At 35.4% G+C, this 26,267-nt stretch overlaps 1 protein-coding gene across 16 annotated transcripts in view; it reads right to left on the reverse strand.

The window, feature by feature from the left end:
• The window catches only part of MFF (mitochondrial fission factor), a 28,761-nt gene extending 2,771 nt beyond the window's left edge, over positions 1-25,990 (reverse strand). Inside the window, exons 1-10 of one of the 16 annotated variants that reach the window (XM_057503485.1) lie at positions 25,802-25,990; positions 22,789-22,900; positions 21,846-22,022; positions 20,723-20,943; positions 19,609-19,778; positions 14,336-14,424; positions 11,705-11,779; positions 7,440-7,481; positions 3,934-3,966; positions 2,311-2,364 (exon numbers count right to left, since the gene is read on the reverse strand). In XM_057503485.1, coding sequence (XP_057359468.1) covers positions 2,311-2,364; positions 3,934-3,966; positions 7,440-7,481; positions 11,705-11,779; positions 14,336-14,424; positions 19,609-19,778; positions 20,723-20,943; positions 21,846-21,883 — 722 coding nt within the window. In that variant the 5' untranslated portion in view covers positions 21,884-22,022; positions 22,789-22,900; positions 25,802-25,990. Of the gene's footprint in view, positions 1-2,310; positions 2,365-3,933; positions 3,967-7,439; positions 7,599-11,704; positions 11,780-14,335; positions 14,425-19,608; positions 19,779-20,722; positions 20,944-21,845; positions 22,023-22,788; positions 22,901-25,801 lie in introns of all 16 variants that reach the window. The other 15 variants (XM_036913328.2, XM_036913362.2, XM_036913353.2 and 12 more) reach the window with 15 other exon arrangements.
• Positions 25,991-26,267: the final 277 nt, after the last annotated feature.

Below are 26,267 nucleotides of genomic sequence, written 5' to 3' on the forward strand. Positions count from 1 at the left end.
AATAATAAATCATTAAGAATCTGTGTATAAAATAATACTGGAAAGCCACTAAGACAAACTACAGAGAAAACATATTAAAAAATACTTGTTCAGATGTAGTTATTTCTATTTCTAAAAAGGCACTGATTTTTAAATGAATAACAATAAACTTTTGAGAAACAAGTACACATAAATGCTATTCTTTCTCTCTGCCTGGATTTCTGCTTTTTAAGTCTATTGTAATTAGTAGCTTAACTGAGTTACAATTTACATACCATACCATTCACCTCACCTGTTCATATCCTATTTTAATCCCGTATGGATATTTCAATAAAATGGCATAGTAATTTTTCCAAATGAGAATATAAATAAAATGAATTAAAAAGCTACTACCTTATAAAACACAGAGAGTTAGCATATGGATCATATCTAACATTTCAAGCAAATTCCCATTATAAAAAGCACATTATGACACAAAAGGGTATGAGAAGAATTATATTTTTCGCCCACACATGCTAAAGACAAATCTATGAAACAAGTCTGTCTAAAACGCTGAAAAGAACCCAAAATACTTTAATAAAGTATGTGAAACAGGATTTTTTATTTTATAACCATTCAGTGTGCTTCTGGCCAGTGTCATCATTCTGAACCTGAATGGTAACTCTACAGGTTGCAGTTTCAATGGTAGTTGGTGTGTACTGTCTCTAGATAATCTAGAACAATCTCTAAGTGTTCTTTTATGACTAAATTAACTTGCTTTCTCACTAACTTCTCTTTTCTTCATGGGAACACAGTAAACATACTAGACTACTGAGAGTAACTTCACCTGCTTGAGAAAGTAAGCATCTAAGTTAGTAGATGCTAAAACTATGGGTTTATAAACATCTGAGTTAATTATTCTTTAGGACATTAAGACAATTATTAAATGACAAGTGGAAAAAAATAAGGGCTGAATATTCCTCTTCTCTGCACTTTATCTTCAAAATAAAACTTAGTTCTATTTCCCTGAGATTACATGAGATGAGTTAATTGGAGACCCCCCACCAAACCCCCACAAAATGAGCAATTGCTTCAAAGGTAAAAGGACCTGGGCTGATATGGAGAATGAAGTGTAAGTGAAAAGAACTACTCACAACTTAAGTCCTGAATTAACGAAGGCTTTGGGTATCTGCAAAGGAGATCTTCAATTGCAAAGTACTAAGGATGTGGCAAAAGACTTTACCTAGTAATTCAATTTACTACAACAAAAAACCATCCTAAAGTGTTTTAAACCACAACCTGTATTTGTCAGAACTAAAAACTCTGTAAGAAATGCTAATCCAGATCACTGACTGAAAACTACTTTGACAGAAAGATAAAATCATCACAAACTTACGATTGGAGTCATGAGAAATACACAATGGAAAACTTACAATGGATTGAATTAACATTGTACTAAGAAATAAGGCAGCAGAGTGGTAAAGTACCACTCTGAATCCAGTGTTGAGAAACTGATGTTTCCCTCTTCTCTTGTCTAAAAATGAATGTGCCATCTTCCTCTCAGCATATAAGTAACGGTGACAGTTTCAGACCTACTGCTACAGATAATACATTTCTGCTTTAACAAATTTTGCTCTGAAAAAAATTACAGTAATGGTATCTGTGAATACCAACCAAATTTTTCCCCAGAAAATGGTAAATGGGGGATCTGGCACCTGAGAATCTTAAGTATTTGTATGTGCCATTTTATCTGTCCTTGTACATGACAGGAAGAAATAATTACTCAGGTTAAGTGTGTCCAGAAGTGTTAAAGGGGCAACAATTAAAAAAAAAGCTCAAATCAACAGATGAAAAAACACTTAAAAGTAAACTACCATTCTAATGTTTACTTCATAGGTCATTAAAGCCGATTCCCTATAATTTAGGATGATGCATCAAAGAGAGGTTTTTCTATACACTCAAAGTGACATTGTAGACAACAACTATAAAGGAAATGCTTGTTAGACCTCAGGCAACAATTAAAATGATGCACACAGAACAAGATTTAAGATTATTTTTTCTGTGTTTTAACATGGTCTTCTATAAGGTACTCAAATTGTATTTAAATAAAATCTCAGATGTTCACATGATACCGTATCATAATTGTTAAGCATTTTTCTTCATAGTCTGGTGACCAGACGTCTTGAATGACTGGCCTCATTGTTCTCTGAGAGCAGCAGGATATACTCATAGAGGAAAGTTGTAGAAGGGCAAGCTCTAACATAAAGGCATGGCCACTACATGCACCACGCCCTGAGAAATACAAACTCGATGAACTCTTTACCCTGGTAATCACAAAGTCTCAAAATTTACCTGACGTCATGATGAGGATTAGTGGAGGCAGCAGACCCACCACGCAACACAGGTCTAAGGCAGGTTTTTGCAGAAGGCACAAGACAGAATCAGGAGACAGAGAAGTAATAAAATAAAGGCAAAAACAAGACAAATAAATGTCAACTCAGATTATATTGTATGTTTCAATACAATATAATATCTTCCAAATACTTAAAAAATCACCTCACATGTCCTCCATTTTATGATTTTCATAAATTTAAATTTTACAATAGGTTAAAAAACAAAAGGAATCTATTTGTGACAAAATAGCACCAATATAAAAATTCTTTTGGTGCTTATATTTTAATTTATGAAATTCAAGATAGATGACAATTCTGTTCAAAAGGTATAATTTCTCTCTTCTAGTTGGAAAAAAAAATCACTAGCAACTTTAGAAGCATGTCAAGAACCAATTAGTATCACCTTCATGATCATGGTTACTCATCTGATATCAATACCTGTTAACTCAAGAACTAAGAATTTCAAGTAAGTCCCATTTCCACAATTCCTTCCCTCCCACCTCATAGATTTTGATTAGTGCCTGGCATCTTAATATAGCTGTGTCTCATTTATACCTCAGCTTTAAAGAGCAAAACTGGAAGCCTCAGTTCTGGACTAAGATCAGAGGCCATGCTTTGAGGGGCACACGACAGCACGGTACAGGCGGTGCACTGTAGGAGCTTGATACGGAGCGACAACCAGGTGGGACATACAGTGCTGCTGAAATGAAAACCGAGGTGCCCTGGAAAACTTTGTGGGGATTTTCATGTAGTCTCAGTATACACTTTGGTTCCAGAGGACAGTCAGTTCTCCACCTAGGTAAGTAGTAACCTTTCTAACAAATTTCACCTTTTAAAATCAGAAAACAAAAGCTCTACATGGTCACTGGTCAATTCACCAGAAAAGTAACCAGCAATAATTACTAACCAGAGACAGGAGGTTCGGATGCAGGGTCCTTATAAGGATTTTAAGAACTATAACATTCTATTTTGAATGCCTCATTTTCTATGCACTGATCAGGTTTTGCCTGAATTTAAGTATCAAGACAATTTGAAATTATGGTGAACATTTAATATCAAATGTAATATTTTTTCTGTAAGTTGGCACAACTGTAGAATTTTGGCAACAGTACAAACCACTACTTTCTGTCAAGTCAATTCACACAAGAAAATTTTAATGTTTAGCTTGTACATTTTTTACAAGCCCTACTGGAGCTTAAAGGAATTTCCAGAGCGTAGAGGATAAGCAATTCAGACTGGGGAGATACGTTAGACGTCTATTTTGTTGGCTCTTTTAAAGAATAGTGAGAAATCATACATGCTTGACTCAGACAGTGAGAAATCATATATGCTTGAGACAGGTTTTAAACTCATCCCACCCTACTAATGTATTTACTCTGTGGCATTAGGAAAATTGTTACCTAACTACAATCCTATGTTACATTAATATGAGATGATTAACTAAATGAAGCCACTGCTGGTGCTACCTAAAGTTTTCATAAAAAAATTCATACTAATGTGTTCAAATGGATCTGCCTATTCAACACATTCCACCACAGAGATTTCCCTTTTATAATGCAGAGCCAGAAAGTAATACAGTTACCTTTCACAACGTATTTCATTTTGTCTTCTCACACTGGCAATTGACACATATAAAAGTAAATTAGACAGGCATTTGGCAATTAGAAACTTCATTCAAGTACCACTTTCTAACCATCAGTACGATTAGTACATTAAAAAAAATTTTTTTTAAAGTTTGATATTATGTTCAACGATGTGTTTTGTAATTAAGGTGGCAAAAGGCAATGAGACCCAAGGCCCTACAAGTTCTAGTGTTAATTTGTACATTGACATGCTCAGTAAATAAATAGTTTGGCTTAATAAAATATGTGTTTCTTTGCTCAAAAAAACCCCAGAAGTTGCCACAGTAAATAAACAATTTGATTGGGGGAACCAGGAATTACACATATTTCTTAAGAGGATAAATGATAAGTAACTAACACTGTTTAACCACAACTTTGCATTTCTAGTCTTCCAAGTAATGTATTTATAGGGATACTTGCAAAAAATATTAATTATTCACACACTGGTTTCTAATTCTAGTCATTCAAAGCTGGTACTCTGCTAAAGAAAAACTGTATAAAAATAAGCTCCTAAAAATAAAACTTAAGCATGAGTAATCTGCTATCTAAATAATGTTCTTACATAGGAAATAAGTTTTTTAAAAATGCTAGTATTTTGCATTGGAGAATGAGATATGGAGTGCAAGCAGTTATCAGGAGGAATGGGCATTTCCTAACCAGCTATGAACTAAACTGTAATGGCATTTTAAATCCAAAGAACACAGCTGTCCGAGATATTGGTAAATTTTTGGTATATCAGTTTTCCAAATGTACAACACTGACTTGTATAAATAAACTTTTCTAGCATATACCTTGGATTTAACTTGCCTCCATATTGAGCTTGCTTTCAGGTCAAATAAGTTCTCATAAGATGAGAAAACAAAAATATAATAAACCTTTCAACAGTGTCCCTTAAAGTGTAAGCTAAAAATAGTTCTTATGTGAAGAACTTAATGTCAAGCAACTGTGAATCTGCATTATTTTATGATAATAAAAGGCAGAAGGTTTTTTCTTTCTTTCTGCCAGAGTTCTAGCTTAATAAGCTATACCCAGTGTGATAGCATAAGACCAAAGATAAAATAATGCATTAGCATAACAGCCAAGAGTAATAAAATGGACAGGAAAAAATGATGTACAGAGCAAGGAACAAAAAAGCACTTAAAACTTTATAAGCAGTATTATTTTAACATCATGCAAGTAGAACATTATCCAAATTTCACATTCCTGTGTTTATTATCTGAAAAGTCACATTAGACAGTTCTCACAGTAGAAATAAAAACTGGTTTGGCACTTATAAATCTGATTAAATCTTGTTTAACAATTAGATGGCAAGAGATTCCAATATAATGAGAAAAAAAAATCCTTTCAATAATAAAAGCATCCAATTAAGACTGATGAGACTCTAACCCTCCAGGTTCCAAGGTAACAACTGATGGTGAGTATCCAGGAGCAAAAATCTATTAATTCAACTACTTTATTAATTTTTAAAATCTCATTTAAGTGAGTAAGAAAAGGTCATTCCTTTCCAGAGAAGGGATTTTAAAGTTATCAGTTCATTACAATTAAAAAATAAAACAAAACTTCACTTAGGGCTCAAAAGGTTTTTATAATAAAAGAATACAAAGTAAATTTTACATTACTAAGATTTCTAATTTTGTACTCTTGAACTTGAAGCAAATTTTGTTCCATCATCGAGAAAAAAAGAATCTGACTATTTTTACAAGTTCCAAATCACGGCTTCAGACTGTGTATGTGTTGGGGCAGGTACTGGGCTTTGTTGTCTAGGTATTACTGAATGTACACAGGACTTATTTTCTCATTCATATATTTTCACTATACTAGCATTTGATATGATATACTTTGACCTAACAATCTGGTGTCTGCTAAGGACCTACTGCAATTAAAAAGTTAAAAAGGATAGGTGGTGAAGAATAAATTTATTTTAAGGAGGGAGAAGAAAACAGGTCTTTCAAAATACTAGTTCTTAAGTGCCAGGTATTTTCTACTAAGTATCTTTTGAAGGATCTCCCACAATAAAATAAGAATTTGAGGCCGTTATCCCTATATCTTAAATAAAGTTGGTGGGGAGGGAGGAAGATTGCTTACAAGAATCCAGAAAACTAGGTATTATTACTATTACCCCTCTCTTTAATAGATGAGGAAAATGAGACCAAGAAGCCAAGTAATTTGTCCAAGGTCATCATGGAGCTAGTCATTCAGTGAAGTGATCCCCTGAGTCCATGTTTTTTCTTCTGAACCATGCTGCTTCTTACAGGTTCCAAATATTCTAAGACAGTCCTTGAAGCTTCAAGAGCATAAAAGGGACTCTAAATCCTTGGGGAGGGGGAGGTACACACACATATACAAAGACCTATGTACATATATGTATATATAATTTCTCCCCTTCCAAGAGTTTTCTTTTTTAAGCTCTTTCTGATGCAGCTTTAAGTCCTTGGGCCCAAATGTATGCCACCAAATTAACCCTGGGAAGGCTCAGCAACACAAGTCGAGCAGTAAGAACAAGTGCTCATGGAGTACAATGAAACACCTGGGATTTGTGTGAAGCTCAAAGGCATTCAACAAGAAAAAGTCTATACAGGGCAAGCCACAAGACGTATCAGCTCCTAAGGTAAGAAACAAGGTTTACTGGAAGGGCCAGCTTAATTTATTGGGAATTCTTCAAAGTGTAAAAATTAACAGTCTAATAATATCATGAAAATTCAAACACTGACTCATAGTCACTAGGATAAAATGCTGGAATAGGAATGAAACTGTACCTCTCCCACACTATGCCAAAATAAAGCTCCCCCATTTCATCTTTTTAAAACATTATGTAGTAATGAAGCAAGGACAGAGTATCTGAAATAATGGCAACATAATTTATTTGTATGAATAAGTTTCAGTATACTACTAATGATTTTACTTGGTGATGTTAAAAAGTGAGGTAAGTTACCAAAACTGAAAAACTTCTGTAGTATAAAAAAGACAATAGCACCAGGGATATTCAACAGAGGCCTATAAATCCCTAGCTAAGAGGAAAGAAAAATACCCTGGTAGCTACACCCAACATCTGGGCTTTGCTTCACTAATCCAACCACATTAGTATCATAAATGACTTAATAAAAAGACTTACTGAAGAAAATTAGTATGCTTCAGTCCAACATCCAACACTATCCCTCAGCATATCCCACAATGGAATCAAGTACTTAGAACAGGTCAAAACAAAGCCTCTGTAAAAAATCTCTATACTTCTTGTGCAGATACTAACTGAATACTCTCCCTGACTGAAGAGAAGCTAACAGAATCTTGTGAAATGTGAATTTTGGACAATAATTTAAAATTAAAAAAAAGCAAAGCAAGCTGCTTTAAACCACTGCATCTTAGAGAAAGACAAAGGAGCAAACACAAAAGGAAGACACCACAGTCCACTAACAAGGAGCCAAAAAATATGCAATATGGCGGGCAAGAGTCACTGATGGCCAATCACCTGCGGTTTTCATCCAGCACATCCAAGATCTGCTGGTAAGCCCTACGGGTAGAAGACTGGATAAGCGACAAAATGCCACGAGCAGAGGCAAGATTAGCTCCATCTTCAGGGAACATTTGGGGAGGACACACCCGAACCTGTTGTGGCGATGGTGTCACACTGTTTATATAAGCACAGCAAATGAAGAGAAAAACACTCAAGTCAGATTTTTATAAAACTTTAGTTGAGCAGTTTCCCCAAACATTTACATTTTAAGAATTATCTTTGCTTTGTTAACCCTTTTTCCCACCCTTCACTGTCCTCTAAGAAAACTTTTTAAACATTAAACTGAAACCCAGCTATAATGCAAAACCTGTAATGGTGTAGCCTTAAACATGAGATCAAGCTGAGCGTGAAAGAACTTGGGAAGGAAAAAGCGCTATAACAATGAGTATGCTCAACCCCTAGCTTTGGAGAAGCAGCATTCTTTATTCAGTGTATTCATTCCAATTCAGTAAACTAAACCTCAGACAAACACCACCACTGCAACTTACAGTCAGAAGAGTAAGGCAGTTAATTCTAGCACACAGATGTCAAAGTTTACACACACAAATCAAGAGTGAGTCCATGAAAATGCCATTTCAAAGACTTCACAAAGGCAATGAAGCAAGCTGAGTTTATGATGAGTAAATTTAAAGGTGAATTAAAGTTTTAGAAAGCTATAATAAAAGCATTTTAATTGCTTAATTCCATTAGAGGATGTTTTCTAGCAAAATGACTAAAACATAAAATTAGTCCAAAAAATTTTGTGAATACAGTTAGAGAAGGCAAGGATACTTTAAAAATTATCCAGATGATGTTAAACAACCATTTCTGAGCTTCTGAGTGGTAGTTATTTTTTAATCCCTCTTTCATGTGTAAACTGAGATACACAATTTCTTCAGTTCCACTGCCAGCGCTTCCTAAAATCTGAACACATTTGAATGAAGCAGTTCTGTGGTTCTAACCAGAACTCTTAAGACTGGTTCTCTTTTCAGAGAACTGTTTAATGTTAGAGGATCAGCCATGTGAGGTATTTAACTGAGACATGGATTTGGCATCCAGTTGGTTACAGTAAGAGGACTATGACCCTGAGATTCAGGCTCAACATTTTCTTTCTCAATGTCAGGGGCAAAACACTTTTGACTAACCTTCATCCTTATGTATTGGAGCCAAAAAAAAAAAAGGAAAAGTGGAGCAGAGAGTGAATGATTGAAAGGTGAAAATCTTTTATTTTGACTTGTGCTCTTTTCTAATTTAACATGTATCTTTTTTGGAAGCCACAAAGTAAGTGGGATAATTTCTGAAAGAATAGCTGACATCTCATATTACTCCCAGAGTCCCAAAAAATTAAAAACAAAATCTCTACAATTTCATGAATAACTCTGAATGTCTTGATGATCCAAAGCAAGAAGTACAATAAATATGAAAACTATGTTTTCCAAAGACTACTTAGAAGAGAAAGATCTAAGCCAAATCTTGGCATATTGAGAAATTAATTTGTTAGGGCTGAATCACCATAGGAAGGAGGCCTAATGGTGTCAACATAAATGCAAATTTTCACATACAGACTAATGGATGGTTACCCTAAAAGTCTGTAAGTCTGTCCAGAGACCAGGAATCTTCTGAATAAATGTATTAACTGACCCATGGTACTTGGCAAAATACATACTGGGCATCCAAGAAAAGTAAAAAAATCAGTATATCTGGGACACAAAATCTAGGTAGTAGCCTTGTAATCAGAATTTTCTTTGGGCAGCAAAGAAAAAACCTGAAGCTCTTGGTCTTTGTGAGAAACCAGACTGAATTCATGTTAGACAAGTGTCACAAGAGTCGGGAATAAAAACGGCCACTCTTGCATCAACATAAACAATCCATCTCACACTCTTAATAGGGCTGCCAACATACATGGCTATATTTACTTAAGCAAGTTTTAAAGAGTGTAATTAAAATTTTTGTCTTCACATTTAGAGACTTAAATTGAACACTTTGCATATCATTCTGTATTAATAAATACATTAGCTACATAGTAATATATTAAAATCTATAACAATCAATATTTAGAATTACAATCTTAGAGCTACAATGATGATAACCTAAGTCAAAATCCATGAAAAATCTTTGATGGATTTTTGTCCATTAAAAATTAAAAGTATGGTTACTTCCTTTGAGATAAATCATTTTGTCAGAAACTAGTAATAGGAATTGTTTTTTTATTTTCTAAAAGTACAAGTATTTCCTGTGCATACACAGGAAAGCAGGTGTTCATTTACAAAGTAGTCAAGCACAAATTAATTTCAGATTAACTGCAAAGAATTCTTAAGATGGAATGCACAGAAGGCTGAGTTCTAAAAGAGTCTATATCTTCCAATTTTAAGATTCTATGATATCAAATTGAGATACTATGGTAATAAATAAAAGGAAAAATAAAAACCTTCCATGATCCTCACCTGTAACTTAATAAGAAAAAAATATGTATGTAGAAAGATAAAGGATGAAATTTAGTCTTTATCAATAATAGTAAAGATCTTTATTTCATCAAAGACATCAAAAACATACTTGGATGTGTCTCAAAAGAAATTAAAGTTTCAAAGTTTAGTAAGAAATTTAACTCTTTATTAATTTAAGTGGCAATCTTTCATAAATAGCAAGGACAGAATACAGGTATTTTTTAAACTGATGACCACTTTGGGCATTATATATCTAGAATGAGTGCCCTTGATTAATATCTGTATCTACTTAGAGATGAACTGAATGACTAAATCATAAGATGACCAAAACTACTCTATTAGAAACAACAAATACTTTAGCAATTCTTTTTTTAAAGCTTTAAGCAGTCTTGCAAGTATTTTTACAAATAAACAAATTTAAGAACAAAAGAGAGGAAGCCCATTTTCACCACCAAGCTGATGCTAGCTGGAATGTCTGCCGCTGCCATTAAGTGCAGCGGAAACAGTGCTGGCAGAGCTGAGTCTCACCTGTCCGCTCACCCACCAAACCAGGGTGCGCTTTTTTTTTTTTTGTTTTGACAAGTCAACTACTGTGAAATGTAAACACACTGCAAAGGCACTGAGATTATTTAAGAATATGTTATGATACTAATAATTTAATCAAAGTGCACTTTGATGACAAATTGACAGTAATGTTATACAACAGCAAAACCTCAACTTTTACCTATTTTTGTATAAAAGATTGGGAAATTTTGAAGAAAGCACCGTGTTTACCATGTTATTTCATTAGTAATAGCTTTACCTCAGGCTTATATGACATCTTACTATACGAGTGTTAGGTAAACAACATTAGCCAATATCAGAACTAAAATTTAGATGAAAATTTACTTGGCATAGCTATGTTGTTATTAAAAGGTAAGGCCAAAGTCAAGAACTTCTTCTCCTATGGGTTTCCATAGAAATAATGTTTCTCAAACTGACGTTAACCTCTTTGATTAGGCTCTAGCCTCTTTCAAAAAAGCAAGTAAAATTGTGAAAAACAGAAAAAATTTTCACTGAAACACAAATTTTTGCATCATTTCTCTTGAAATTTTAAATAGAGAGAAAACTTTAATTTCTTTGTCACTATCTAAGGCAATTTGCTAGTTCTTAGAAGCGTAATAAGAAAATCAGAGTAAGAGAAAAATCACTGGTTGTCAGAATGGCTTCTGTTGCTTAAGAACTCCACTAGTCGTTGAATTTTTTTACTACAAGCCAAAATATTTCCCCCTATAAGAGGTCAGTCACTCTCACACCCTGTTTCATCACACTCACACATTTAATGATCACACAACATTCTTTCAAGCATAATTTTAATCTACAGGATTAAAAAAAAAATTAAATGACAAACCACACTTAGACGCCATTCTCCTTCTGGGTCAAAATAAGAAAGGATAGTGCACTAAAATTTAAAAAAATGATTGGAATTGCTGAATCTGTAGAAACTAATATGCCAACCAAAGCAAAATTTTAAAAAATGGAAAAGGCTACTTGGTCCTTATGTGTAAATGATTCCCTTTTACTTACACCATTATAACCCAAATCATACATAACTTCTTAGTTGGTCTAGTTATTTTTTTCCCGTAACTAAGTATATGATGACAGTTTAAGAAATCCTGAAACAGAGACACTAAAAAGCCAAACAGTAAAAGAATTAGGGTATTACATGCCAATTATCTGGTGTAATATTAGTATAACATAAGCCTGCTAAATTAAAACAATCCCTACTTGTGAAAAGCAGAGCAGATAAAATCTTACGTGTACTCCGGTGCAGAAATCGGTGCCTGGAACCTTGAAATTTTATTTCTTGGGGCAGAATCTGATCTGTGCCACCTTAAATAATAATTATGCTTCTTTTACATATTCAGCTTTTATAACACAAAGAAAAAGCTAGATACAATTCTACTGGTCAGAATTCATTTTTGTGTCAATAGCTGACAATAATCAATCCTACCGTCTCTTGAAAGTAATTAAAGACCAGAACTCCTGTTCTTATGCACATATGTTCTGCTATTCTTAAAGCCAAGGACTAAAGTGGAGGTAGGCAAAGGTTCATGCACAATGACACATAATGAGTCTCACATTACAAAGACAAGGCTAATAAGGTAGGAAAAGACAGCAAGAGTATAATAGTTACCTTAGTGGAGGTAAAATATAGTTGTATTATATTGTTTCTTCCCTACTACATTATCAACTCATCATGTAAAATTCTGAAAGTTAATTAAATGTAGATACTTATAGATGAATTCAATTATAAATTATAAAATTAATAATGGTAGAAGAAAAGGTAAGGATAATTAATAACAAAAAGATGCTTAAGCATTTTACTATGACAGCAAATAGTGGGGTATTTCACAATACCTCATTGTGAAAATTTATAGTTAAAATATTCATGTTATTTTAACTACCAAAAATTAAAACATGAGATTTTTACTTTTATTAAACATTTAGAAAATGTCATTAAGGCAACTTAAAGAAAAAAATTAAATCAAGTATGAGTTAACTTTGTTCATCTTTTCTGTTATGAGGAACTTATGTTATTGGTAACTGCAAAAATATCTATGTCTTAATCATGTACTCTAAAATCATACTTCACTAGGCTGGTTTTCATGCTAGAGCTGTTTCCTTTCTCTTCAACTGAACTCAGCTATCAATATATATTTCGTGAGAAAAAACAAAAGTGTGCTATATAAACAGCCCTATTGTTCTTTCACTATGTGCAGTTTTGAATTAAGGATCTAAATAATAAGCTACATCTTACAGAAAAGTTTATTAGTAACCTGCATTGTCTTAAAAAATATTAAAGAAGAAAATAATGAAAGCCTTTAGGTGTATGTTTAATTAATTCTGCCAGGGTACTGAATATCAAGAAGCTACCTTAGTCATAAACTATGTAAGGCCTTTCCACCATTTGCATAATGTACTTGGAAATATTCCAGAGAAATGGATTTCATGGGCTGGCTAACATCACTGCCAACAAGGTCCCTTCAGGGAATCATACAATTTTCATACAAAATTTCATATTAATGGTTGAATCTTTCAGATAAGTCTTCCCTGAAGGAGATATATGTTAATTTTAACTTACTGTCTTCCTATATAACCCTTCAGAGTAACTGTAATTACTTTAGGAGACATTTCAAGATTCCCAAGCAGTTACAGTTCTTTGCACCTAACACAAGAGGAGAGAGGGCCTACCCTCATCAAAGTCCCTTTTGCATCCCTTTATTCTTCAGTCAAGTCCAAAGCACAACTTGGTATAGTTTAATATAAATGGTATAATTGTATATATACGATTATAATGTGCTCTAATTATTTTGTACGTAAATTTGAATATTTTGCTTTTATCTAGATTTACAAGTTCTAAGAAGAGAGAAAGAGATACCATCTGATTCATTTATAGTTCTCAGAGAAGCCAACGTGGTGCTTGATATTAAATATAGTTCACAGTGAATAAATTCATGAAAATTGACCAAAAATCTAATGAGAAATATTAACTTATACAAACATTTTAAATCTTTTACTAAAAAAGTCACAATCACAAATGGATTTAAGACTTAAAATTCTGATCTTTTCACAAAGAGATATTTTTTATGTAAAAACCCACTGATTTTAATAAAACAACAAAAAGCACTTCCCTGATCTAAAACATCTCACAGTGGGGTAATTTTAACATCAGGTATGAAAATATAACCAAATGAGAAAGGTTTAAACAAATAGTTTTTTAAATAACATACTTCCATTTTAGAAAATGAATCTAACAATTCAATGACTCAGTAGGCAGATAGCTAAAAAATAATTCTAGAAAGTAAAAAAAAAAAAATCCACTTTTCTAAGCTACATTGTTTACCACAGCTTATTAGTAGCAGAGCTAGAAAAGGCTAGTTCACAATCTTGTTATAAATCAGTAACTTGAAAATAAAGGCTTCTTAAATAAAATGTTTTGTTTTGTTTTAAACCTACTGCTAGATAAACACTTTTGAAGGCTGCACAGAACTGAACGCTACAGTTTATCAATTTTTCTTAACAACACTGTAGAAGATTCCTAAAATATGCAAATCATACCAATATAAAACTCATACATACAGCAGAGGATAATGCTCCTGAAAAATTCTAACAACTAACAAAATGGTCAGGTTTTAAGGACATAAAATGTGTTGCAAATATGTACAACTTATATAAAAGTAAAACAAATTTCAAACCCTAATACAAGTAAATTATTAACTTTTTTCTGAGGTTCTTATGCATAAAACATACACACTTCTTCCTTTTTTTTTTTTTTTTTTAATATTTGAGAGTTAAAAAAAAAGGCAAATTAGTTAGAAAAAGATGGGACAGACAATATATGGAGAAAACCTATGAAGGAGATACACTGCTTAGTGGCTTACTCACATGGAATCAGTTCTGACCAGCTGTCCATTTTGGCGAACAGCATTATCACTCATAGAGCGCTCTCTTTTTAGCCTGCCAACTGTACGAATCTGTTAAGCACAAGGAAAGGGAAAAGAATAGAAAATACTCTTAGCAGCCTAGTAGCTGCTTAGTATCAAAACCTTAATTAAAGGCTATTCACAAAATTCACAAAGAACATAACCAAGAATTGCTGCCAGGTGTGTGTAGTACCGACAGGTGTGTTAAAAAAAAAAAATCCCACTTATTATAATGCAGATAAACAGGAATGTTTACTCTATAAAAAAGTTACTTCTAGTTTCTTTTTAAATATCAGTCTTACTTGGTACAATTAATATTTTTATTTATTATAATGTATACAACACATTTACATCATTTTTTTTTAAGGTATCGATATACTACTATTTTATGCTCAAGTTTCACATGAGCAACATTGTGGTTATTACATTCCCCCCTATTACCAAGTCCCTACCACACACCCCATTACAGTCACTGTCCATCAGCATAAGATGCTAGAGTCATTATTTGTCTTCTCTGTGCTATACTTCCTTCCCTGTGCCCCCCGCTATATCATGTGTGCTTATCATAATACCCCTTAATCCCCTTTTCCTGCCCCAACCCCTTTCTCTTTGGTAACTACTAGTCCATTCTTGGGTTCTGTGAGTCTGCTGCTGTTTTGTTCCTTCAGTTTTTGCTTTGTTATACTCCACAAATAAGTGAAATCATTTGGTACTTGTCTTTCTCTCTGCCTAATATCACTGAGCATAATACCCTCTAGCTCCATCCATGTTGTTGCAAATGGTAGGATCTGTTTTCTTCTTATAGCTGAATAATATTCCATTGTGTATATGTACCACATCTTCTTTACCCATTCATCTACTGATGGACACTTGGGTTGCTTCCATGTCTTGGCTATTGTAAATAGTGTTGTGATAAATATAGGGGTGCATATGTCTTTTTGAATCTGTGATTCTGTTTTCTTGGGGGTAAATTCCTAGGAGTGGAATTGCTGGGTCAAATGGTGCTCCTATTTTGAGTTTTTTGAGGAACCTCCATATTGCTTTCCACAATGGCTGAACTAATTTACATTCCCACCAGAGGTATAGGAGGGTTCCCCTTTCTCTGCATCCTTGACAGCATTTGTTGTTGCTTGTCTTTTGGACGTTGGCCATCCTAACTGGTGTGAGGTGATATCTCACTATGGTTTTAATTTTCATTTCTCTGATGATTAGCAATGTGGAGTATCCTTTCATGTACCTGTTGGCCATTTGAATTTCTTCTTTGGAGAATTGTTCAGATCCTCTGCCCATTTTTTAATGGGTTATTTGCTTTTTGGGTGTTGAGGCATATGAATTCTTTATATATTTTGGATGTCAACCCCTTATCGGATGTGTCATTTATGAATATATTCTCAACACTTACATTACTTAAGAAAAATTTACAACAGTTGTTAAAGGCACATATATTATGGGAAATGGGATATATTTATATCACAAATAAATGTTCCTGGTTTCTGGGGTTAAAACAAGCTCAGATTTGGTTGAATATCTGAAAATTAGACTAATGGAGTCTTACTAGCTTAGAAGTTTTGGCATTCCACAATCTCCTATCCCATCAGCTCCTGTAAAATGTATCACTGACCTCTTTCCTTTAAGGGATGGGATCTATGTTCTCTTCCCTTGAAACTGGGTGAGCTGGTGATTGCTGTAGAGACGATGGAATGTGACTTTTGAGACTAGTTCATAAACAACGGTAAAGTTGCTGCCTTTTTCCCCCAGGCTGTTTATGTTTGGAACAGTGACACCATGATGTGAGGAAGCCCAAACAGCCATATGGAAAGGTCACCTGTGGGCGCACTAGCCAGCAACCCTAGCTAGGGTCCCAGACAACAGCTACTATGAACTGATGTGAGTGAACAAGCCTCAGACGGTTGCAGCCTGAAGCTGCCAAGTCATCTCTAACCTTTCAGACTCCCTGGCTTAGGCCCACATGTTGAAGAACAGAATCAAGCTTTTCCTATATGTCTGCTGCAAATTCCAGTCCAAGAGCAAAGGAGTTTTTCTTTTTGTTTGTTTTAAGCCTCAAAGTTTAGGGTGGCTTTATTACACAGCAGTAGATAACTAGAACAATGATAATTATTAACTTCCAGCTTGGAATTTTTTTCCCCACTAGAAATAGCCACAGCAATTTCATGACTAAAAAGAAAATTCAGCTTTACTATAAAGAACAATTGGTATGTGAACTGATGGACTTGAAAATAAGGATTTTCAAAAATGCAAATGAATATATACTGATGCTTTTAAAAAGACTTGGGAGTAAATTATCAGGTTTTTAAGCACCACCATGGTACAGGTTAGACATATTAGAAGGTTTCATCAACTTCCTCTCTACCAGCAAAGCCTCCAGATTTTATTAACACTCTTTGAGCCGGGGGATTTTCTGGTTCATGTTTTAAGCCCTCTTCATAGGTTCACTAGGGTTCTTCAAGCCATTTTAAGTGCAATGTTTTCTGCAAATTTATTCCTTGCAGCAGTTTGGCTTTTAGAAAACAAGTTGATAGCCTTTCTCATAAGCTGCCTTCTGGCAGTCTCCTTCCTTGCCATAGGCCAGTGGTTCTCAACTGAGGGTGATTTTGCCTTCCAGGGAACATTTGGCAATGTCTGGAGATAATTTTTTCTTTCTTTTTATTGACAAAATACACATGACATAAATTTCACCACTTGAGACATTTTTAAATATACAGTTCACTGGTATTTAGTACAGTTAAAAAACTGTGTGACCATCACGACTGTCCAGTTTCAGAAAACTTTCATCAGCCCCAAAGGAAACCTCAGGATGATTAAGCAGTTACTCCAATTTCCCTCTCTCCCAAGCCCCTGGCAACCACTAATCTGCTTGTTTCTGAGGACTGTCTATTCTGGACATTTTATTTAGGTGGAATCATACAATGTATGGCCTTTTCTGGCTAGCTTCTCTGACTTAGCCTAATTTTTTCAAGGTTTATCCATGTTGTAACATATAAGTACTTCACTCCTTATTATTGCTGAATAATATTCCACTATTTTGATGAACCACATTTTGCTTGGTTGTTTCCACCTTTTGGCTATTAGAGAGAGACATTTTGATTTCCATGACTTGAAGGATTCTACTGCCATCTAGTAGAGACCAAGAATGTTTTCTATAGTGCAAAGGACAGCCTTCACACAACAAAGAATTATCCAGTTCAAAACGTCAATAGTGCTGAGGCTGAGAAACCCTAGCATACGTTGTAAAATGACTGCTGCAGAATAAATGATTTAGGGGATCTCAGTCGATAAACTCTGAGTAGCATCTGAGTGAATCATCAATGTTATCAGTACTCAGGGCCTTATTGCCCTTCTAGTTCAATCTAGTTTCTTGAAGCTACTAGAATTCTGGTTCCTTCCCCTTTCCCCTCTGCTCATTAGTTGATTGCCTCTTGAGGACTGTCTGACCCTTCTATGGCCTTTAAGTATACTTCATCATCTTTGCTTTCCCTTCAATAGGTAGCTGGTACTAACCTCAGAAACTTGTCTCTCCCAACTCAGGATTTGGCTACTGCCATAGGATTTTGCCTTCCATAACAATGGTATTTGTACATACAGAGGTTTTAACATAAATTAGAACATGTGCTGAACACATCACACACATTATTACATTGAATTCTCATAATAATCTTATGTACTTGACATTATTCTTATCTTTTATTTTAAAGATGAGCATTGGAATTGTTAAAATGACTTGCCCAAGTTATGTGGTTAGGAAGTAGCGAAGTAGGTCTTCAAAATTAGGTCTAATTCTCAGCCAAAGCTTTTCACTCCAGTGCTATACATTTTGGAGATTTATCACTACTGACTAAATATCACAATTACTGCAGGAGTGAGCCTCATAGATGCTTAAAACAGGTCTATTGAAAGCAATCCTGGTAAACTTTTTTCCCCACTTAGGCTTAAAATAATCACTCAGGAAAGTTCATAGCTTGTTTCAATCAATTATTCACACAAAGTAGGCATAAGGGTCCAAAATAGCGGGAGCCTACCAAAAGAAAAACAAAACTCAAATATGAAAGGGAAGGCTTTTCTCCTGGCAGAATTCTCACTCTGAGACTGTATTATTCACAGCTGTAATTCCCTCTGGGAACTTCAAGGAGCTGAGAAGCTGGGCTTCTAACTGGGACCATGCTATGTTATCTTTTCACAACTTTCATTACTCTTTGTATTATGAACTTATTATCTTCTGCGAGTGTTGGTGTCTTTCCCTCATACTACACTATGCGGGACTATGTTGCACTTACATAAAAGCTCAAAAAATATTTGCTAAATAAAACACAGTTCTGCAAATATCTGAGTGTCCTTTCACCACGTGTACACTCAAATTCAGTGTTTTTTACAACGCAAATATCTAGAATGTCCAAACCGGTATGTATGAGTGTATTATCTCAGTTATCTCAACAGAAACTTCCCACTTAAAAGGTCATACCCAGTGGTAAGGAAATTGTTCTCCCCTAGGTTATATGGGTGCTTGCCCCTCTTTAGAAAGGACTACATGAAAAATGAAAGACATAGGCAGTTCCATTATCAATAAAACCATATGTTTGCACACTGTCTTATACTGGCCCCATGACAACATAGTAGAAGCTCAGAAGTTACAATAAAAAAGTTGCAATCACAGAAATTATCATAGAAAAGAAGTTTTACTAGACTGACCCTGAATCAATGGAAGAGACAAGATCCGAACTTTGCTACTAACACCTTATTAGTCCAAACTGCCATATTTAGGCAAACAAGGTTATTAATGTTACACAGTAACTCAGTAGAAACTTTTCAGCAAGCAGAGAGAATAGGTAGTGTCAAGGGGAAAAGGGGCTTTCTTTGTCCTGTTTGCCAGACTGCTTTTATAACAAAGTGATGCATTAATTTTCTCTTGTGCTAAACTTCCCCAGATGTAATTCCTAACCATAAAAGCTCTTCCTTCCAGACCACATGAATGTTAATGATTTCCACAAAATTTTCATTTTCCAGAGAAACATAATATTTAAACTAAAAAAGAAAAATAGCGTAATATCATATGTGGGGTTATCCATAAATGATAATATAAATTTATAGTAATCAGTGGTGCATGCAGAAGGCTTTCATTTACATATTGCTAATGATATGATTTATAACCTCTTAACTGTCCTTTACCTTTTTTTTGGTCCATATTATTTCAAATCCAGTTGACATTAAAACTGTACTTACTTCTTCATTTTGAGGAGTTGAGGAAGGTCTTTCTAAATCCAGAAAATCTAGTGGTCTTTCACTTAGTGTAAGTACACGAGGTGGTGTTTTTAGTGCCAGAGGTTTAAAGGAAGTTGACTGAATAAGGTCAAGATCTGCTGGTCTTGAAAATGTAATGTCTTCATTATTGCCTGGGAATAAAAACATAAAAAGAAAAGGAAGGACATTTTAAAAAGACAGTAGTTTTATTAAGATGTATTTGCTACCACACACCTACTAGAATGGATAAAATTAAAAAGACTCACAATACAAAGTGTTGACAAGGATGTGGAGCAACTCAAACTCTCATGTATCACTGATGGAAATATAATAGAGTACAACCAATTTCAAAAATAGCTTGACAGCTTTTCATAAAGTTAAACATTAACTTACAATATGATGTAGCAATTCTACTCCTAGAGATGTGTGCTCACAAAGACTAGTACGAGTATTCATAGCAGCTTTATTCTTAATAGCACCAAACAAGGAACAACCGAAATGTCCATCAACAGGTGAATAGATAAACAAACTGTGTATCCACACGGTGGAATATTATTCAGTAATAAAATGGAATGAACAACTGATATAAGCAACAACAGAGAAGAATCTCAAAAACATTTACATTAAACAAAGGAAGCCAGACCCAAAACTAGGTATTATATCATTTTATTTATATGAAACTCAAGGAAAAACAAATCTTTTTTCTGATTATAGAAAGGAAATTATGGTTGCCTTGAATTGAGGGGTAGGGACTGAAGAGATGGGGCACAAGGTAATTTTTCTCGTTAATGAAAATGTTCTGTATCTGGACTGCAGTGATTTCATGGGTGTGTGTATACTTACTAAACTCATCAAGCTGTACACTTAAAAAGTACACACATTGTACATATATAAATATATATACCTGAATAATCAGTTGAATTATTAAAAAAATAGTTTGAAGTTTCAGACTAACGAATAAAAATTTTGAAATAAACAAGCAAAGGGGCATTTCCCGACCTCTTTTCTAAAAAGTATTTTGAAAAACCTGTAAGTTTTTATAAAAGTATATAAAACAAAGTTTTATCAGGCAGCTTTATAAACAACTGTGAAATACCTGCTACAACAATCCTCTCTGGAACCTGCATAATCACATTAGCATTTGGAACTCCTTCTTGCAATTCTTGTTCCAGGTCAGCATTTGGTGGTGCTACCTTTAATTTTTCTGGGACCCTCATTCGCTGACTAATACCTTCGGTGTATTCCATTTCATACTGAATTCGACTAATTTCTGCCATCTCAGCAGCAGTGGGAGAAGGAAATGCTGCCCCACTCACTCTGTGGGCAAAAAAAATTAAAGACACAGATGACTGGGTATTAAAATGTCAGTCTTCTCTACCTAGTGAAGTTAAAAGACAATACCTTATAGAAAGAGCAAAAGGAGACTTCTCATTTGTGAATTCTAAATACACAAAGAAGAAAAATGAAAGATTAAAGAAAATGTTTTCCTCAACATACTGCCTTCTCCGTTATCAGCTGAAATTGCACCTTAATGATATTGCTTAGGAGCAAATTTTAAAAATTATTGTATAACCACAAGACAAATGTGCAGACACACATATACTCTTTCTGCATGTATATGCATGCTGCTTATAACTCAAAAAATGCCTGAAATAAAACTTAAATTAAAATTTCCCAATTATTTTAGGGAAAGCTGCTAAGACTTTATAAAAATGAAATTAGAAATTGCTGGCATGCATGAAAAAAACCTTTTAATCAGATTCATAAGGTGAATAAGGTTTTAATTCTAAATTTACTAAAAATAATGCAACCCCCTGAAATATCACAAAATACAAATTAAACCTTTGCTTACTGAATGTGCATCTGATGACTGAGATGCAATGAATACCAAATATAGAATATGTTTTAATAAATTCTTAATGTATGCATTCATTTTTGGGGATTGAAGTTTCACATTATTAATCTGCTAATATCATATTTACATGAGTATACTTTAAAAGCATGACATGCCTTTAAGAGGGAAGACAGTACAAATGCACTGAAAAACCTAAATTACAGAAGGATCTGTGCTCCAGGGAAATGCAATAGAAAGAAAGGTGCCCAAAATGTGAAATGCTAATAGAAGTATAAAAGAGCATGGTTAGCTTATGGCAATCATCTTTAAAGCCACTCTCTCTCAAGTCTAAAACACCAGCTCGATTGAATAAAATGTCACTGACCTTCCTAGTGGTTTGTCACTGCTTGTTCTTTTACTCATTTGCAATACAATAAAAATGTCTATAAAAGCTATTAAAATACCACTACCCTGTAGTTCAGTTTAGTTTTACACAACAATTCCCCTACAGATCTGAACTTTTTTGGAGGTGTACATAACAACACGGACACTGCTTTTCCAGCTGTAAAAAAGAAAGAATAAAGATCAGTATTTCAACAGTTCATTTCATAAGAAAACCATGAATAAAAGTATTTACTTTAAATTATTTTTAGATTTCAAAAGGCTTGGGGCTTGATCTGAAAAATCAATTTTCATATCCCTCCTAAACAGCTATCCTATACCTTAAAGATCATAAAGACGGTTTTAAGCATTGTTGCTATTTTATGATTTTGCAAACAAGATGAAGGAAAGCTAATAAAGCATATATATATATATATAAATGTGAAGTCTGATTAGAAAAAACATTTTGCCATAAAACTTACTAATCATTATATTCTGAAGGGGAAAACAGTCCTGTTCTTTTTTATCTTAATACAATACAAATAAAGAAAATTATGAGAGAATACAAAGGGCAAAGCTACATGTATTTGAGGTTGCCTAAAAATTTGAGGTATAAGTAATGGTTCCTTTAAAAGGAAATAACTTGGAAAACCAAATCACACTAATGTTCAGCAAAAGACATTTTATAAATTAAGGGCAAAAAAAAAATTAATGACAATATAAATATAAGTCATAGCTGGGATATTTACAACACCTTAAACTCCATCTCACTGCGATGCTTAGGGCAGTCCTTATAGGTAGGTTACTAAGGGCTTTAAACCTTGACAACTGGTTAATAATGAGGCTAACTTGTTTCTTTTGTTCTTTAACAAATGTGAATTTTAAGGATTTGGCATGCAGAAAGTTTAAAGGCTAAGAAAACAGGGCCAAAAGAGAATTTTACTCACAAATGTGTACCAACTACCACTTGCTCTTTGGCACTATCTGCTCCTGTGCTTCATATTAACTCCTTTAGCTTGCTTCAGTGTGCATGTGCTCGATTTAGAGCCACTTTTCTCCCTGGGGAAGAAAAACAGGAGCTAACTGAGAAACTAGAAGATACCAATATTAGGGATTCATTGCTGGAAATCCTCCAAATGATAAAACTCACCACAACATTATATTGAAAAAAACAATAGGAAGATGAAAAAACTAACAAACTTATCACCAATTTTAGTCTCACAGACAGGACCCTACAATCATTTATTAGTTAATGCAAGATAAAAGACTGTCATCGTTTCTGTTTGGAATTTGGCTAAATTTCCATTTGGCATTTAATTTCATTTAAGACTTTCATTATTTAATTTAAACCAGTAATATATGCAAAGTACACAAGAACATATGGAGAAAATAAAATGTCCCACCAGATCCTATTCTATAACCACACAGGTCCCCACAGGCAACCCCTACTATCAATTTTTGTGCATCAGTCTAGTTGAGATACTGTTCCTATACTTGTGTGTATCTGAAGCACAGTGCAAGCTTGTATTTAGAAACAGCACTGAATAGAGATATCCCAAAAAGACTATAGCCTTGGGACATTATAAACTGAAGTTTTACAGTAATAAACAAGGGATGCAAATTGCTGGAACATTATCTTTCTGAAATGTGCTGTTCTCCACACTTCATTTCCTGCATTTTAGTCTTACTTTCTGCTAGTACATCCTATGGGTCTCAACATTGCATTCCATAGCAATAACCTGTTTTATGAGAATCTCTGAATTTGTAAAGTTTCACAGACTTGGATCACAAATGTGAACACTGAAAAGACAACTTCAGGAAAAAGCCAAATTCTCTTGTAGTCGATCTGAGCTACTTAAATAAAAAAAGTAAATGGAACTTTTTTACTAGTATTTATTAATTTTACTAATATTTAACAGTGCCAATTACTCAGGGTTCTGCTTAAGTAAAATAGATCAAGATCTATTTTTTCCCTCTATTAGACTAGCATTTCTAGTAATATCTCTTGACAATAAACAGGATAAATTTCTCATTTGAAGTTAAGATACTAATTCCATTAAGTTTTGTCACTCAGAATCTACCAGGCAACCAGTAAATGATTCTCTGTTATCTAACCAAAATCCCTCTCAGAATCATAGGTGATCGTAGATCTCTACTTTCTAAGCCTACTGGTTCATAAACATCAGTAACTTACCTACCAACTTCATGGCTTTTTCTATATTCACACAATCCATTTGCTCTTAGATACATTTAATCTTTTAATTCAACTTAAAAAATTTATGTATTTTAATAGGAAATTTTCCATCACTACTTTAAACCATGGACGTGAGGTACATATATTTATATATATAAATACACCTGACAAAAACTGTTACAAAAACCCTCATCTATATACCACCTAGAGTCAAGTCACATCCCATTAATGAAAAGTGCCCAATTCTGGGACAAAATGATTTGAGCTTGACTTTCCCATTTTCTGTATTAGAACACAGGAACCCAGAGAAATAGCCTATGAAGTCACAGAAACAACTTGGGTCAAACTGACTGTGGTTGCAAAGATTCACATAATTCTCCAATTACAAAACAAACAGAAAGTCCTGTCCTTTATCTTATTATGTGGACCTAGCTCAAGGTTTTCATATAGGTCACCCTGTTTCAGTTCTCTTTACAAGCAAGTAAAATAATTGGGTGTATTAGAAAATCAGGGTGTCAATCCAGGATTAATTGTAGATTTTTAAGAAAAGCGCTCATAACTTAATATATAATTATTTTAAAATAAGGTTACAAGTCCACAGAAAACAAGTTTCAACACCAGAAGGGATGAGAGCAACAGCTAAATTTTGTAATCCTATAACAAGGCAGCCCTATTAGACAGGAAGGCAGAGAACACACAATTTCCTTTTAGAAATAGCAAAACCAATTCAAAAGCGTTTGAAACCAAAAAGATAACAGATCCCATGTACGATTCAGTTACGTGGGAAAAGACGGTCAAGTGCAACTAAATCGTTCGGATTCTATCCAAACCCATTTCACTAAGGGATTTTCCTTTGGTATATCATTAGCTAAAGAAAATGACCCAGAAACAAATCTTTTTCATCTAGGGAAAGAAAACATTTAAGATCCTCAGGGAAGTGTCTCAGGGAGGGAGAGACCCGAACTGACTGGGAACAAGGGCCCCAAGGCTTTTTTCTTCGCGGTGAAAAGACACTACCCTCTTCGAAACTGCCCCCAGCTCTGACGCTGTGGGACACTGCGGGGGTTTTCTTCCAGATCATAAAGGGAGCCTCGTCCTGCAGAGCGAGGCGGAGGCTGCGCGGATCGGGAACCCGGGCTTTCTTGCAGCCTCCCAGCTCCCGGGAGGAAATCCAAGGAGCAACTCCCGTCATGCACACCTGCGGGAACAGGATGCCCACAGCCCGACTCGACCAGGGGCCTCCCGCGGATGCCCGGGCTTCCAAGGCCTTTCTTTTCGAAGATTTATTTTCCACAAAGTAAAAACAAACAAGAAACTGTTTCTGAAGACAGCAGGCGTCTGGTTCAAGGTCACACCGAAAGATGCCAGGGCCTTGGCCGGGGAGGGTGAGGGAAGACCACCAGCAAAGCCCCGCGCTCAAGCTCTCCGGACACCCCTCGCGTCCCCCGACCTCCAAACTGGTTTCTAGAGGGGAAACTCTAAATTTGTCGACTGAACGAGACGTCGAACTAAACAGGGGGAAGAGGTTAGCCCAAAAACGTCTGCAGGCGAGTGTGCTGTTCTCCCTTGCTCTCCCCGGGCCCCGGGGCGGCGGCAAGGCCCTGAGGATGAGGAGGGCCAGGGTTGGAGGCGAGAGGCCCGGGCGTCGGGACTCCGGCCAGGGCCACTGCGGGTCTCTCCGTCTGCCAGAGGGTCGCGGCCGCGGCTTTAGGCCGGGTAGTCAGCCCGGGCCGCGAGTCCCGGGTCGGCAAAACGTCAGCACTCACCCCTGGGCCCGCTGAAGGGTGCCCGGAGAGGGCCGCGGCCCGCCGGCTCCCGCGGCCTTCGGGAGGGCACCCTCAGAGGCCGTTCGACGAGCGCACGGAGGCGCCCGGCAAGGCACCGGCCGGAGCAGCCCTCAGTGGGCCGGCGAGACGCGTGAACGGCCGCAGCTGGCCTCTTCCGGGAGCCGTAGCTGAGGCAGGTTTGTGGTCATGTGATGCGGGGAAGGGCGGATGTGAAGCTCACGCACAGGAGCAGGAGCAGTGCGACGGCGATGTGGAGACATCTTTGTTGTGGGCAAAGGGTTATCCTCACAGATTGTAACACTTAAGCGATAAGTGTTGGCGTCACGCTTAGTTTGTGATCTTTGAGAGCCTCTTGTTTGCAGGGTAAACCTTAGGTAGCGCCTTTGTTTCTTAGGATAAAGCTTCATGGCGGGTCTTCCTTCTGTACAAGCATTAATGTGGACAT

This window comes from Manis pentadactyla, chromosome 6, assembly GCF_030020395.1.
Source record: "Manis pentadactyla isolate mManPen7 chromosome 6, mManPen7.hap1, whole genome shotgun sequence".
NCBI classification, from domain to species: Eukaryota; Metazoa; Chordata; class Mammalia; order Pholidota; family Manidae; genus Manis; species Manis pentadactyla.